Source organism: Oncorhynchus masou, chromosome 2 (assembly GCF_036934945.1).
Source record: "Oncorhynchus masou masou isolate Uvic2021 chromosome 2, UVic_Omas_1.1, whole genome shotgun sequence".
Classification (NCBI taxonomy): Eukaryota; Metazoa; Chordata; class Actinopteri; order Salmoniformes; family Salmonidae; genus Oncorhynchus; species Oncorhynchus masou.
Window position 1 is genome coordinate 15,449,887 of NC_088213.1, and position 17,874 is coordinate 15,467,760.

General features: G+C 46.0%; 1 protein-coding gene across 1 annotated transcript in view; it reads right to left on the reverse strand.

The window, feature by feature from the left end:
- Positions 1 to 17,874, reverse strand: part of neo1a (neogenin 1a) — a 237,197-nt gene that overhangs the window by 89,698 nt on the left and 129,625 nt on the right. Inside the window, 1 exon segment of the mRNA XM_064988713.1 lies at positions 6,850 to 6,986. Coding sequence (XP_064844785.1) covers positions 6,850 to 6,986 — 137 coding nt within the window.

The following is a 17,874-nucleotide window of genomic DNA, read 5'->3' on the forward strand; positions in this document are numbered from 1 at the left end:
GTAGTTAGTTGGTATTTCCTTCAAACAGTTACAAGTCAAAAGACCAGACTCCTACAAAACAGAAGCCAAGGCCCCTGTTCTAATACTCTGACAATATCATTCCTGCCAACCTTTATTCCTCAAAGTAATCAATGATCTGACATCTAACGGTTGGTGTCTGTAATGGAACCCTTCTCCTCCTGTTTCCATTAAACTGTGTTACAGCAGGGACAGACTTATTTATCTAGGTATTGGAACGGGGCCCTGTACCTCGTCAATTGACTCAACCCTATCTGCACTCTGGGGGGTTTGGGGGGCTGTAATATTTACACCATGTCTGTGTATATATTCACCATTACAACTTGATATAGTCCATGACCCTGACGTCTCACATCTGAGTCAATGTTTTGTCTTTGAGCTATAAAGTATATGACTTTACTTTTCACATCAATTCATCAGATCTTGCTACCTCACTGCTCTAGTCAAAATCATTTCATACTTATGTTGTTTAATAACAGCTAGCTATCATAATGTACATGTTTCCTATAGTTCCTTCCAAGTGTGGTACTGCTTTCCATACAAGCCATTATAAACATAAGTCATTGAGACTGATCGTTTTCTTTGTTTCTTAGGAGACACAGTAATACTATCCCTCCTCCAACCATGTAGGCCAAGAGCTGTTCTTTTAAAGAGATACTTTAGGATTTTGGAAATAAGGTCCTTTATCTACTTTCCCAGTCAGATGAAGTTCTCCTGGATGCCATCTTTATGTATCTGTGTCCAGTATGAAGGAAGTGAGAGGTACAGTTGAAGTCAGAAGTTTACATACACCTTAGCCAAATATGTTTAAACTCAGTTTTTCACAATTCATGACATTTAATCATAGTAAAAATTCCCTGTCAGTTAGGATCACCACTTTATTTTAAGAAAGTGAAATGTCAGAATAGTAGAGAGAATGATTTATTTCATTCATCACATTCCCAGTGGGTCAGAAGTATACATACATTCCATTTGTATTTGGTAGCATTGCCTTCAAATTGTTTACCTTGGGTCAAACGTTTTGGGTAGCCTTCCACAAGCTTCCCACAATAAGTTGGGTGAATTTTGGCCCATTCTTCCTGACAGAGCTGGTGTAACTGAGTCAGGTTTGTAGGCCTCCTTGCTCACACAAGTTTTTTCAGTTTTGCCCACTAATTTTTTATATGATTGAGGTCAGGGCTTTGTGATGGCCACTCCAATACCTTGACTTTGTTGTCCTTAAGCAATTTTGCCACAACTTTAGAAGTATGCTTGGGGTCATTGTCCATTTGGAAGACCCATTTGCGACCAAGCTTTAACTTCCTGACTGATGTCTTGATGTTGCTTCAATATATCCAGATACTTTTCCTACCTCATGATGCCATCTATTTTGTGAAGGGCACTGGTCCCTCCTGTAGCAAAGCACCTCCACAACATGATGCTGTCACCTCCCCATGCATCACAGTTGGGATGGTGTTCTACGGCTTGCAAGCCTCCCCCTTTTTTCGCCAAACATAATGATAGTCATTATGGCCAAACAGTTCTATTTTTGTTTCATCAGACCAGAGGACATTTCTCCAAAAAGTACGATCTTTGTCCCCATGTACATTTGCAAACCCTAGTCTGGCTTTTTTATAGCGGTTTTGGAGCAGTGGCTTCTTCCTTGCTGGGTTGCCTTTCAGGTTATATCGATATAGGATATATCGATATATGCACTGCTCTAAAAAATAAAGGGAACACTAAAATAACATCCTAGATCTGAATGAAAGAAATATTCTTATTAAATACTTTTTTCTTTACATAGTTGAATGTGCTGACAACAAAAACACAAAAATTATCAATGGAAATAAAATGAATCAACCCATGCAGGTCTGGATTTGGAGTCACACTCAAAATGAAAGTGGAAAACCACACTACAGGCTGATCCAACTTTGATGTAATGTCCTTAAAACAAGTAAAAATGAGGCTCAGTAGTGTGTGTGGCCTCCACGTGCCTGTATGACCTCCCTACAACGCCTGGGCATGCTCCTGATGAGGTGGCGGATGGTCTCCTGTGGGATCTCCTCCAAGATCTGGACTAAAGCATCTGCCAACTCCTGGACAGTCTGTGGTGCAACGTGGCGTTGGTGGATGGAGCAAGACATGATGTCCCAGATGTGCTCAATTGGATTCAGGTCTGGGGAACGGACGGGCCAGTCCATAGCATCAATGCCTTCCTCTTGCAGGAACTGCTGACACACTCCAGCCACATAAGGTCTAGCATTGTCTTGCATTAGGAGGAACCCAGGGCCAACCGCACCAGCATATGGTCTCACAAGGGGTCTGAGGATCTCATCTCGGTACCTAATGGCAGTCAGGCTACCTCTGGCGAGCACATGGAGGGCTGTGCGGCCCCCCAAAGAAATGCCACCCCACACCATGACTGACCCACCGCCAAACCGGTCATGCTGGAGGACGTTGCAGGCAGCAGAAAGTTCTCCACGGCGTCTCCAGACTCTGTCACGTCTGTCACATGTGCTCAGTGTGAACCTGCTTTCATCTGTGAAGAGCACAGGGCGCCAGTGGCGAATTTGCCAATCTTGGTGTTCTCTGGCAAATGCTGGGTTGTTGCCCTCCTACGGCCTCCTCCACGTCTCCTGATGTACTGGCCTGTCTCCTGGTAGTGCCTCCATGCTCCATGCTACCACTAGAGTGAAAGCACCGCCAGCATTCAAGTGACCAAAACATCAGCCAGGAAGCATAGGAACTGAGAAGTGGTCTGTGGTCAACACCTGCAGAACCACTCCTTTATTGGGGGTGTTTTGCTAATTGCCTATAATTACCATCTGTTGTCTATTCCATTTGCACAACAGCATGTGAAATTTATTGTCAATCAGTGTTGCTTCCTAAGTGGACAGTTTGATTTCACAGAAGTGTGATTGACTTGGAGTTACATTGTGTTGTTTAAGAGTTTTTTGAGCCGTGTCTATATTTTTTGTACCCGTTTCCTCCAGCATCTTCACAAGGTCCTTTGCTGTTGTTCTGGGAATGATTTGTACTTCTCGCACCAAAGTACATTCATGTCTAGGAGACAGAACATGTCTCCTTCCTGAGCGGTATGATGGCTGAGTGGAACCATGGTGTTCATAGTTGCGTACTATTGTTTGTACAGACGAATGTGGTACCTTCAGGTGTTTGGAAATTGCTCTCAAGGATGAACCAGATTTGTGGAGGTCTACAATTTTTTTTCTGATGTCTTGGCTGATTTCTTTTGATTTTCCCATGATGTCAAGCAAAGAGGCACTGAGTTTAAAGGTAGGCATTGAAATCACATCCGCAGGTACACCGTAAATGACGTCAATTAGCCTCTAAGCTAAGCTCTAAGCTTCTAAAGCCATGATATCATTTTCTGGAATTTTCCAAGCTGTTTAAAGGCACAGTCAACTTAGTGTATGTAAACGTCTGACCCACTGGAATTGTGATACAGTGAATTATAAGTGAAATAATCTGTCTGTAAACAATTGTTGTCAAAATGACTTGTGTCATGCACAAAGTAGATGTCCTAACCAACTTGCCAAAACTATAGTTTGTTAACAAGACATTTGTGGAGTGGTTGAAAAACAAGTTTTAATGACTCCAACCAAAGTGTATGTAGACTTCAACTGTAGTTTCTCGAGCCAATGCTAACTAGCGTTAGCACATGAACTGGATGTCTACAGGTAAGTAATTGCGCTAACACTAGCAAACTCCCAACTGCACGCAGAAACATAAAAATGGTGTCCGCAAGTTCATCTGACTCTGTAGATACATTGACTCGTTAACAACATCCTGAAACTATCCCCTTAATACAGTCACTTCTAGACATAAGTTTTTGTTAATTAAGTGATGAATTGTGCTAAACCACCAGGGTTAATAGGGGAATTAGCTTTGGTTGCTGTGAAGAGAGCAAACAGGGAAGAAACAAACTATGCAGGCTTCCCATGGCTAAATCAATTATGGTCCATGTTCAAGTTTAATATACATCTTTAACATGGCAACAAGCAATTAAATGTATCTGCTGGGGGACCACTTAGTAGAGTGCATTGAAATAGACAGTTTAAACACTACAGTTCTAACTGAGCCAGAGGTACAGTAGAGGAGATGTCTTGGAGCCATGTAGCGTTTTCCGTTGCATAAAGGTGCAACTTGAAGAATTCCTGATAAATGTGGTCCAATTATTTTCTTGACATTCAATCTACTTGAAATGGGGAAGCCTCTGTGGCTCTACCTTCTTAGTCACCCAGATAAGAGCTATTCTAGCTTTTTAGAAGCTCGCCATTGGTTAGCAGAGACAACCGTCCAATCACGATTCAAACTGGCCAAACTGAATAACACGCATCACACACTGGCGAGTGAATAACACTCGTCACACACTGGCGAGTGCCGAGTTCACGCCACAGAGCCCTAGTGGGGCCTCGCTGTCACACACAGAACAAACAGACTGGAACATGGAGAGAGGCTTTCTGTCTAACAGACCATCTCACATGACAACACACACACAGGCACAGTATGAGCATCTACATGGGCAGACACTCATGGTCCCCTCCATCCACACTCTCGTTCACGATACCAAAAAGATGGGCAAATCCCCAAATCCCATAAAGCAGTGAAAAGGGATGTTTCCTTCCCCATTACGTGTCCGTGCCCAAAATATCTCATGGAACGTTTCTTTTACTTCCTGAAAATGGCAGGTTGATGACGTTGGGGCGACCGACTGGGAGAGATCAGGAAGGCAATATGTCACAGTTCAAACACCCAGAGATTCTTATCAGACTCCCACTGCCTCAGCTCTAGAGGGCCATTTACAGCCACTATTCTGGACTGTGGGTGGACAAAACATCAAGTCTCATCTTCAAGTTTCCCATCTCAATTCTACATTAGTGGAAACATTTCACACCCCACTGAGCTAGCTCCTAGCTCAAATATAAATATATAAATAAATATTCCCTCTGTACAGGCAGGCTATTCAACTTTCACTGGACCCAGGCTTGTCCTGCCTATGAAGAGAACATGGAAAGAAAACTGCAGGCACACATTTCCACCACCCAGAATCTCTCACACACATGTTACCTAACATATAGAAATGCATTAAGGAACTCAAACACACACACATACACATTTCAGTCCTGGAGAAAGGACCATTTAAAACCAAGAACCCTCAACCCAGGCCTCCGCAGTGCAACAATGGCACAGGCCCTGTAATTAAAACCTGCTGTGGCCTCTGGCCTCATTTACTGTCTTGCCAGCTCCAATAAAGGAGGAGACATTGCAGCGCAGCCACACAGCCTGGTCCCTCTACCCTGGCAGAGAGGGCCCCTGGAGCCATTACACACACTCGCTTGTGTGTGTGTGTGACTATGTGTGTGTGTGTGTGACCTGTGCGCGTGTGACCGCGTGCCTGTCCCCATTGGTCCATGGGAATGGAATGAAGTGAGGCGTAGTGAGACTAGGTGAGACGGACTGTACAGTATCTGCCATGTCAAACTAAAGCCATGGGACTGCTGTTTCAGGAGTTCTAGCCATCTTTAAAAATGTGTGACAAGCAACTCCACTGATTCAGAATAGATTTTGAGTAAACAGCAAAGCAACAACACTTGAAAACTTTTTTCAAAGTTCTAGGTTCACAACTTGGACATCAAACCAAACTATGGGTTGGTGTGGAGAGTGGAGAATACATCCTTCGTGTTTTGATTCATAGTATGTGTGTGTGTGTCCGCACAATCCCCTTAAGCAAAGCAGCCAACCGCAGTCCTCAAACTGTTCAATTCAATTCAACAGACAAGCAACAGCTGCCTGTAGGGCCCCTCAATCATTCTGCAGCGAAAAACCACACTAATCATGACAGTCTTCCATTGGGTCACATCACAGCATTTGGTTTATTTCTCAGAAACAAATATGTACAGAAACTTGCCACAAAGCCGAACTCACATTCATTTGGGTGAAAAGGCTTTAGGTCTTTCGAAACAGAGACTTTTTATTATAGAAATGTCCATCAATGGTGCCCTACACATTTGTATCCATGTCCTTCAAAATAAAATAAAACCCCTTTTCCTGAGGCAGCCAATTGAGCGTTTATTTTGTCCAATTGTCAGGAGAGCCAATTAATGTCACACTTTACCGGTGCTTCTGCACAACATGTCAACACAATTGAGCCATTTTAGCAGGAGCTCTCATCCAGAGTGACTTCCAGTAGTGAGTTACTTACTGGTCCCCCGTGGGAATCCAACCCACAACCCTGGCAAGCGACATGCTCTACCAACTGAGCCACACAGGATGTTGTGGAGGAAGATAAGAAATTAATAAGTGTGTCCCCATTATATTTCTGGAACACTTTGGGAACGATATATATGACATTAACACTTCCTAGTCACATCAACACAGAGAGAGAACAGGAGAAGAAAATAAACAGGGCGGTTGATTTCACTCGGACTCAGTTTTTTTGACCTACCTCTGTAGGCTACTTACTATCTACATTGTACTGCAACAGGCTATTCTGATGGGTGGTTTTGATACAATGCTACATGGAATGCACATGTAATGCATGCAATGGTTTGGTGTCTATCTACAGTGTATTGATGATACCATATCAAGAGCTACAATAGTATGTGTCCTGGAGAAAGTTTAACTCTGGGTGTTCGGGTGCTAAATTAGAGAGAGATCGTAGGTGGCTATGAACATTTGACTCTCAAAAGACTCATTTGGATCTAAACCATTTACTAACTGATAACGGTATGTGACTGATTGTTTAAGTGTGTGAAACACCCTATCAGATAAGACTTTTTCCAGGCTAGTACTCCATGAAAAGTGATGTGTTTGACTTCATCAGTGCAGTACCTTGTACAGTGAGCTCTGCCTTGGCCTCGATAGTGTTGTTAGTGATGTCTGCCATACAGCTGTAGACGCCTGCATCCTCCTCAGTCAGGTTGTAGATCAACAGACTGCCTCCTCCCACCAACTCCAACTTCCCCTCACTGCCAGACAAAACAACAGAGAGGTGGGAAAATTAGAATTCACTTGTAGATTTCAGGAGGTAATTCGGCAGAGATTCGACACTTCCTCAGAGTGTTAGTGATGAACGGCTGAGCAGCATGATGATCGTTCACGAGCTGGCGTCCTCGCTTCACGTGTGATTCACGAGCTGGCGTCCTCGCTTCACGTGTGATTCACGAGCTGGCGTCCTCGCTTCACGTGTGATTCACGAGCTGGCGTCCTCGCTTCACGTGTGATTCACGAGCTGGGTGATTCACGTGTGATTCACGAGCTGGGGTCCTCGCTTCACGTGTGATTCACGAGCTGGGGTCCTCGCTTCACGTGTGATTCACGAGCTGGGGTCCTCGCTTCACGTGTGATTCACGATTCACGTGTGATTCACGAGCTGGCGTCCTCGCTTCACGTGTGATTCACGAGCTGGCGTCCTCGCTTCACGTGTGATTCACGAGCTGGCGTCCTCGCTTCACGTGTGATTCACGAGCTGGCGTCCTCGCTTCACGTGTGATTCACGAGCTGGCGTCCTCGCTTCACGTGTGATTCACGAGCTGGCGTCCTCGCTTCACGTGTGATTCACGAGCTGGCGTCCTCGCTTCACGTGTGATTCACGAGCTGGCGTCCTCGCTTCACGTGTGATTCACAAGCTGCTACAATATATTCCAGCTCTGTATGAGAGTCCTTTTCATACCAACGTAATACAGAGCCTTCACAAAGCAGACACACCCCTTGATTTATTACACATCTGATTGGTTTACAGCCTGAATTCAACATGGATTAAATACTCATCTACACCCAATACCCCATAATGACTAAGTGAAAACATGTTTAGACATTTTTGCACATTTATTGAAAATGAAATACAGAAATATCTAGTTTACATAAATATTCACAACCCAGAATCAATACTTTGTAGAATCACATTCGGCAGCGGATAAAGCTGTGAGTCTTTTTGGGTAAGTCTCTAAGAGCTTTCCACACCTGGATTGTGCAACCTTTGCCAATTGTTCATTTCAAAAAGATGTCAAGTTCTGTCAAATAGATTGTTGCTCTTTGCTAGGCAGCCATTTTCAAGTCTTGCCATAGATTTTAAAGCCGATTGAAATAAAAACTGTAACCAGACCACTCATGAACATTCAATGTTGTCTTGGTAAGCAACTTGTGTAAATTCACCTTTCAGCAGGACGATAACCTAAAACACATCTACCAATTGGTGCCCTTCTTTGCGAGGCTTTGAAAAACGTCCCTAGACTTTGTGGTTGAATATGTGCTTGAAATTCACTACTCAGTTGAGGGACCAAACAGATAGTTGTATGTGTGGGGTACAGAGAAGGTGTAGTCATTCAAAAAACATGTTAACCACTATTATTCAACACTGAATGAGTCCATGCAATATGTTATCTGATTTGTTCAGCACAGTTTTATTCCTGAACGTTTTTAGGTTTGCCATAAAGTGGTTGAATACTTTGACTCGAGACATTTCAGCTTTGAAAAAAATATAAACAAACATTCCACATTCACATTCTGGATAATTGTGTGTGAATACGTTCTGAAGGCACTGTAGATGCATGATTACTTCAGTTCTTGTGCTCAGCTAAAATGTGTGATTGTAATTCAAGAGCATGATCGGTGACCCTCACGCTATTACACTGTTGATGACCCAACACCAAGACATTCACACTAAGATGGCAACAGAGATGAGGTTCTCATTGGCTCTCCGACAACTGAATGGTATGAAGAACCCAATACTTGGTGGAAGCATCAATGAATTCCCTCAGACCTGGGAGATTTGGTTACATGTGGATCCAAAATCACCCCTTTTCCCAACCTAAAGCAGCATCTCATCTTCCAACAAACCCAGTGACCTCCATCTTAAAGAGCTTGTCCTTTCAACTGCTCAATATTCCAGGAGGGTAGCAGGCCTCCGTCAACAGTGTTGATTTAACTTGTGATGTAGAGGAAGAAATCAATAGGTTATGAAGGAGAGCACTAGTGAGATAATGTGTGTGTGTGTGTGTGTGTGTGTGTGTGTGTGTGTGTGTGTGTGTGTGTGTGTGTGTGTGTGTGTGTGTGGTACAGTAGGGAGAGAGCGGTACAGTAGGGAGAGAGTGATAGTAGAGAAAATAGCCCTTGGCGGTACCAGGAAACAGAGGGGAGGCAGATATCGCAGAAATGCACACTGCAGAACCCACTGTCTGCCGGCCATCGATTTGATTTAAACTCCTGACTAGGTGGGATTTCCACCGCAGCGTGCACCCTTCCTGCTCTCTTTTTCACTCCCTCTCCCTCCCCACCACTTTGCCCTGCCTGGAATGGCTGCCTACAGCACCCTGTGCCACCTGATTGGCTGCCTACAGCACCCTGTGCCACCTGATTGGCTGCTTATAGCACCCTAGGCCATCTGCTGTGTAACAGAGCTGTTTGTTGGACTGGGCCTCTACCTGCTGTCTGGATGACATCACACTGCTGACTGAGGGAAAGATGTGGCTTGTTCAGAGCACAAATCCAATGATCTTCACATCGCCTGGATTGACAATGGTGAGGCCAAAGGCATGATTGTTGGTGAGGCCAAAGGCATGATTGTTGGTGAGGCCAAAGGCATGATTGAACCCATTCATATATGTTGATAAGATTAGTGGAACTGCCCCAGCAGAAAGTTTTGAATGAACACTTGTGAAATAACAACACACACTGCAGTAAGTGAATATTATGTTGGTCCCAGTGTGACAACAGCCTCTTGTTCAGAGTGTGAGTGCTATTCGCTGAGACGTTCCCAGAGGTGAATGGCTGGTTGGTTGGCTGGTGGTGCAGTCAACTGCAGCCTATAGGACGGGGGTCCACACAGCAGTCCAGACCCAAACACAGATTTTGTATAAGAGGGGAACAGTAGCAGCAGTCAGGACCTCCGACCTCTTCATGGAAAAACAGACAGAACATCATAACAGTAACTCATAAAGGACTATTTTGTCTTCTCCCCAGGTCCCGAGACCGCTTTATGAAACAGGCCACAAACACCTTGCTCTAGCTGGCTTCTCTTTCAACAGTGGCTTCTCTCCCTTCTTCTCAGGGCCTTCAAAATGTTGTTCATGTTCTTTCAGTAGGTGTAGGAGTTGGGGCCATTCAAAAGACACTGTGGAATTGAACAGATCAAAGGATTCCTGTGGTCCTTTTAGAAGAGTCGCTGGGCTCCATTGAAGGCCTTCGCTCCACCAGGGCGTCTTCTCTCATTGACAGGGGCATTGTGACACAGTGAGGTGCAGGTCTTGAAGACGTCAATACCTTTTCACTACATCCAGAAGGCTACGTAGGAGAGTCACATAGTTACAGTCTCTCCACGCTTTACAACAATGAGATCTTAAAATGACTACAGTTTAAGACGTCACCACGCTCACCTTTCAGTCAATGAGGAAAGATTGTGAGTCGATTGAAAGGGTTGAATCAGTAACACGGGAAGCAATATGGCCCAGCTCCATTGTCGTGGCTAATTCCTCCCTCTGCTGCATTCCAACCTGTTGTGACCGTGAGATATGCCACATCCCCGTGGTAACAGGGACTCTTCAGTGGAAGAGGCAGGAGCCTGGGCATAATTAAACATGCATTACACAGTCCTCACCTACAAAGGGCTTTTTAATTAGCTCCAAATTTACACTGTCACTTAGCATCCGTTCGCTGCCGCCACGAGGACGCCAGACACGCTATCGGAGAACGGTATTGAGTGCTAGGTGAGATGTCGCAGGTACCAGTTGATATGGCGCTAATTGGGCTTGTGCTTTTGTGTTGGCTAATGAAAGCTAGAGATATGGTGCTTTTGTCATTTTCACCTGGCAGAGAGAGCCGCGTCACTGGCGTGCTTGGAAGTGTTGATGTACTGATGAAGCATGTCTGGCTGCAAGGATGGATAGCTGGGTCGTCAGGTGGCTACATAACATGGATGTACAGCTGGGTCGTCAGGTGGCTACATAACGTGGATGTACAGCAGGGTCGTCAGGTGGCTACATAACATACGGATGTACAGCTGGGTCGTCAGGTGGCTACATAACATGGATGTACAGCTGGGTCGTCAGGTGGCTACATAACGTGGATGTACAGCTGGGTCGTCAGGTGGCTACATAACATGGATGTACAGCTGGGTCGTCAGGTGGCTACATAACGTGGATGTACAGCTGGGTCGTCAGGTGGCTACATAACGTGGATGTACAGCTGGGTCGTCAGGTGGCTACATAACGTGGATGTACAGCTGGGTCGTCAGGTGGCTACATAACGTGGATGTACAGCTGGGTCGTCAGGTGGCTACATAACATGGATGTACAGCTGGGTCGCCAGGTGGCTACATAACATACGGATGTACAGCTGGGTCGTCAGGTGGCTACATAACGTGGATGTACAGCTGGGTTGTCAGGTGGCTACATAACATACGGATGTACAGCTGGGTTGTCAGGTGGCTACATAACATACGGATGTACAGCTGGGTCGTCAGGTGGCCACATAACATGGATGTACAGCTGGGTCGTCAGGTGGCCACATAACATGGATGTACAGCTCGGTCAACAGGTGGCTACATAACATGGATATACAGCTGGGTCGTCAGGTGGCCACATAACGTGGATGTACAGCTGGGTCGTCAGGTGGCTACATAACGGGGATGTACAGCTGGGTCGTCAGGTGGCTACATAACATGGATATACAGCTGGGTCGTCAGGTGGCCACATAACGTGGATGTACAGCTGGGTCGTCAGGTGGCTACATAACATGGATGTACAGCTGGGTCGTCAGGTGGCTACATAACATGGATATACAGCTGGATCGTCAGGTGGCCACATAACGTGGATGTACAGCTGGGTCGACAGGTGGCTACATAACATGGATATACAGCTGGGTCGTCAGGTGGCTACATAACATGGATATACAGCTGGGTCGTCAGGTGGCTACATAACATGGATATACAGCTGGGTCATCAGGTGGTGAGGATTTGAGTAGACTGAGGAGAGGAGCATAGGTCAAGAACCAAGTAAGCCCCTCCCCGAAGGCAAGAGACTTTCTTCCACACTCTAGCGGAATATTCCTTTTTTTATTACCCCCCAATTTCATGGAATCCAATTGGTAGTTACAGTCTTGTCTCATCGCTGCAACTCCCATACGGACTCGGGAGTGGCGAAGGTCGAGAGCCATACTGCTTCTTGACACAATGCCCACTTAACCCGGAAGCCAGCCACGCCAATGTGTCAGAGGAAACACCTTACACCTGGCGACCGCGTCAGCGTGCACTGCGCCCGGCCCGCCACAGGAGCCGCTAGTGCCCAATGGGACAAGGACATTCGTGCCGGACAAACCCTCCCCTAACCCGTACGACACTGGGCCAATAGGGCGCCATCCCATGGGTCTCCATGGGAGAGGAACCTAGGACTATAGCCCAGGTTCCTATATCTGTCCTCTGTCCAGGCTCCCAGCGAGCCCAGGTTCCTATGTGTGTCCTCTGTCCAGGCTCCCAGCGAGCCCAGGTTCCTATGTGTGTCCTCTGTCCAGGCTCCCAGCGAGCCCAGGCTCCTATATCTGTCCTCTGTCCAGGCTCCTATATCTGTCCTCTGTCCAGGCTCCTATATCTGTCCTCTGTCCAGGCTCCTATATCTGTCCTCTGCCCAGGCTCCTATATCTGTCCTCTGTCCAGGCTCCTATATCTGTCCTCTGTCCAGGCTCCTATATCTGTCCTCTGTCCAGGCTCCTATATCTGTCCTCTGTCCAGGCTCCTATATCTGTCCTCTGTCCAGGCTCCTATATCTGTCCTCTGTCCAGGCTCCTATATCTGTCCTCTGTCCAGGCTCCTATATCTGTCCTCTGTCCAGGCTCCCAGCGAGCCCAGGTTCCTATATGTGTCCTCGGTCCAGGCTCCCAGCGAGCCCAGGTTCAATATGAGAACAACACTTTGAATATGAGTTGTGACTCCAGCGCTGTGCCTCTGCATCTGAAGCTGGGAGAGGTAACACACACGTGCTGAGCTCATCTCTCTCATTTTTGATAGAGCCGTCGGTCTCTAGAAACGGAAGTGGAATATCCGGTGCTGCACTGGGCATTGGTTGGCCGGCCCGGGTCACACTGTCTAAACAGGACCAGAGGGGAATCGTAACAGCCATAACAAAACATTCATTATTAAATGGGCAGGAGTGAGTCGTTCACACTCAACCTTTTTTTTAATGACTCACCCTCTCGCTTTCATTTTTTTGGGACCAACTTTTTCTTTAGTTTGTCATTTTTCCAGAAGGGGCTTAAAGGTACAGGTATTACATTCAAATCCTGTTCATTCATACATTCAGTTAGAATATTTGCGTGACATATTTCTAAAACTAGCAGAAAAATGCAACAAAGACAAACAGCTTCAACAGTTTAGTAATGTTCTGTATGCAAGGAAAACAAACAAGACCCTGCCCAACCCATTCCACCCAACCTCCTCAGTCCCCATTCCCTCGCCCGCATCCTCCCTCCCCACCAGAAAACCATGCCCCCTCCCTGCATAGCCCCCCCAGATAAAAGCATGCCTAGCACCCCCTCCCATCCATCCATCCCCTGAGTCTCACCTTACATTTCCCCAGAGGCAGTAGGGATGACAACACATTATATTGATGGTGTGCGAATTTAACCATATTGCTATCCTGTCTGAGTAATCTAAATGTAAGAAGTACTTTTGGGTGTCAGGGAAAATGTATAGGAGTAAAAAGCACATATTTTCTTTAGGAATGTAGTGAAGTAAAAGTATAAGTTGTCAAAAATATAAATAGTAAAGTACAGATAACCCAAAAAACTACTTTAGTAATACTTCTCTCTCTCTCTCTCTCCCGTCCGCCCGCTCGCCTGCCTGCTTGGCTGCGCTGCACGGTGAATGCAAACTATTGTGCAGCAGACCCAGGTGTTAGCACTCAGGGAGAAAGCAGGCTGAACCTCCCTCTTTGGCTGGGGCACAATCAGCACTGTGGTGCATTTGGAAAGAGCTTTTGGGGGTGGAGGGGTGAAGAAAACATTCCGTTTCATTTGAGAGCCCCTATCGGGGTAGTAGATGGGTGCTTTCTTTATGCAAACAGATAACATCTGTTGATCTACGGAGAAGCTGTGAGGACAAGCCAGCTTTAGACGACTCTGAGCTGACAGCGGTATAAGACCAGCCGTAAAACAACACTCAATGTGAAAAGACCCAGCCTTGGAATGGCCTCCTGAATGAGTCATCCATGAAAGTGTTTGTTTTCCTCCGTCTCGTAATGGAAACCCACAAGGCCCTAAGATGGAACTACTCCCGCATACCTTATTTTGATTTGCTTTTCACCAGAGCACCGAGACGACGGTGTCCCGGTCTTTGGATTAGCGGATCACAAAGCTCGCAACCTACGTAAAATGCACACATCAGAGGTTATGAATGTTCTTCCTGCAAGGTTGGGGTATGGAGGACAGCCCTGTATGTGTCATTGGTAACTGAGTGCAGGGTAAGGACAGTGGATGCCATGTCTGGGATGTGGAGACTAAACAGACAGACTGTAAAGAGTTCTCCTCAGCTCCAGTGGCAGAGAACAGCATGTCTGTCTGTTTTCACAACTAACATGGCAGTGAGGTCACTCCAAGTCTTCATAGATCATTCTAGCAGCAGTGAAAATCAGCCAATCCGATAACAGATACAGCCACAGAACTCTGGTAAGAATCAAGCATAGGATACCCTGGGGCGGCAGGGTAGCCTAGTGGTAAGAGAGTTGGACTAGTAACCGGAAGGTTGCAAGTTCAAACCCCCGAGCTGACAAGGTACTAATCTGTCGTTCTGCCACTGAACAGGCAGTTAACCCACTGTTTCTAGGCCGTCATTGAAAATAAGAATTTGTTCTTAACTGACTTGCCTGGTTAAATAAAGGTATAAAAAATAAAGTTTGTGGCTGATTGGTACTGGCCAACTGTAATAGAGACATAAGTGACTGTAAATTTTAAATCAGGGACCAAGTTCATTCAAAGAGTTTGTAAAATGTAAAAAATTGTTGCAAAACCATCAATGACCTCCAATGTGTTTCATTCTGACAGTGTTAATAGGACGTACAATAACATGAGCATTTATGAGTCTCTTCTCCGAGCCAAAGCTCTCGAGGTGAGGGAGCCATTTTGTTTTGTGTTCCGATGACAAATGATTTGTGCCTGCCCACCAACACCGCAGCAGAGCGTTACGCCACGACGGCGTTTCCACGCACGCTCGAAACCCATTTAATAAGAGGGTTATAAATCTGGCGTGCAGAAACGGCGAGCTAGCAAAAGGCGGGGACTCGTCGTTAATCTTGTTAATACTGACGTTGCACAAAAGAACGAGCGAAAATCACAGCCCATTAACATTGATAGGTGGCGTCTGACGGGCCTTCTACCAGACGCAGAGGAAAACTGCTGCCTAACATCTATATATTTGTACGCTGTGTCAATTTTCAGGGCCTCTTAAAAAATCATTTTTAAAGAGCGCCGGCAGGGAGAGTGCAGCGATTAACCTAAAATTGGATCGAGAACGGAGGTCTTGCAAACTAGAAATCAATCAGGTTGGGCGGAGTGAGCAATAGTGCTGTAATCAGTGTACAATGAGGCTGGGCCAACTTCTAACTAGCATAAAGCAGTAGGCAACCCAGCGGCCGCCCATAACAAGCAGATGGAGATGATCATGTCTGTCTGAGCAGCTACAGTCCATCTACACCAAGCCTATTCACGCATCTATTGGGGATTACTACAAGTACAGGTCATCAGGTGAACTTACTCAGGGCTGTGTTGCCTACAGTGAGCCACTAACTGAGGAAAGGCGAGGAGGTCATGTCCTCTACTCTGATAGAGCAGAAACGATGCTCAGAAAATGAGAATGTCAAGGACGCGGCGACAGCGATGGGGAAGCATGGAGGATACAGACGACCGTATGTAATAAAAAGGTACAGTGTGAGCTGGGAGAGTTCAGGGGCACAGAAGCCCCGAGGTCCTATTGCCGCCCCCGCCGGTAACGCCACACTCCAGCACGGGAAGTAGGACTTCCCAAAGCCACAGAGGGTAGAAAGTAATCCCATTACAGTCCCACTGAAAAACACATTTCCCCCGCTGAACACCATTCATACATAAGTAAATATCATAAACCAAATCATATTGAAATGAGGGAGCCAAGACAAGAAGAGACCCGCTCTGAGAGGCTTGAGGCATGATTTACATGCAATGTCAACTCCGTCGCTTGCCAGTCATGCATTATTCATCTATTTTATTGACTGCCGGGGATTCTATTAGGTGATAGCAGGATATTTGCCAGAACAAAAGCTGACGGTCGCTTTCATGATCGTTGGCCTTGCGTGTACAGAGCTGATTGACGGGCAAATTCAAAGAGTCGCTACAAGCCTGGGTGTTTTGTAGGAGACTCAAGACGGGGTGAGGAGATCAATTTATATTCAACACGCGACTTGCAACATACCATCCTGCTAGTGCTTAAACCAGATTAATGGCAAATCTTATGTCTTTTGCTCTAGGTATTTTTTACAAAGCTTCAGTGTGTGTGGGTCAGAGAATTAGGAACGAGGCTTCTTCACTTGGAAAGGGGGAGACCTAGTCAGTTGTACAACAGAACCGGAAAGGGGGAGACCTAGTCAGTTGTACAACAGAAACGGAAAGGGGGAGACCTAGTCAGTTGTACAACAGAAACGGAAAGGGGGAGACCTAGTCAGTTGTACAACAGAAACGGAAAGGGGGAGACCTAGTCAGTTGTACAACAGAAACGGAAAGGGGGAGACCTAGTCAGTTGTACAACAGAAACGGAAAGGGGAAGACCAAGTCAGTTGTACAACAGAAACGGAAAGGGGGAGACCTAGTCAGTTGTACAACAGAAACAGAAAGGGGGAGACCTAGTCAGTTGTACAACAGAACCGGAAAGGGGGAGACCTAGTCAGTTGTACAACAGAAACGGAAAGGGGGAGACCAAGTCAGTTGTACAACAGAAACGGAAAGGGGGAGACCTAGTCAGTTGTACAACAGAAACGGAAAGGGGGAGACCTAGTCAGTTGTACAACAGAAACGGAAAGGGGGAGACCTAGTCAGTTGTACAACAGAACCGGAAAGGGGGAGACCTAGTCAGTTGTACAACAGAAACGGAAAGGGGGAGACCAAGTCAGTTGTACAACAGAAACGGAAAGGGGGAGACCAAGTCAGTTGTACAACAGAAACGGAAAGGGGGAGACCTAGTCAGTTGTACAACAGAAACGGAAAGGGGGAGACCTAGTCAGTTGTACAACAGAACCGGAAAGGGGGAGACCTAGTCAGTTGTCCAACAGAAACGGAAAGGGGGAGACCTAGTCAGTTGTACAACAGAAACGGAAAGGGGGAGACCTAGTCAGTTGTACAACTGAATGAATTCAACTGAAATGTGTCTTCCGCATTTAAGCCAACCCCTCTGAATCAGAGGTGTGGGGGGCTGTTTTAATTGACATCCAGGTCATCGGTGCCTGGGGATCAGTGGTTTTATTTAACCTTCATTTAACTAGGCAAGTCAGTTAATTAAGAACAAAGTCTTATTTACAATGACGGCCTACCGGGGAACGGTGTTTATTTATTTATTTGTATTTAACTAGGCAAGTCAGTTAATTAAGAACATAATCTTATTTAAAATGACAGCCTACTGGGGAAGAGTAGGTTAACTGCCTTGTTCAGGGAAAGAACAATAGAAGTTTACCTTGTCAACTTGGGGATTTGATCCAGCAACCTTTTGGTTACTGGCCCAACGCTCCTACCCGCTAGGCTATCTCCTGCCCATAGCGTCTTTTAAAAGGGTCACCTGTCATGACTTCATCCCACAGCCCGACACTAGCAGATCCACACCACCAGGGGGCTACATAGGGACACAGCCTTGCT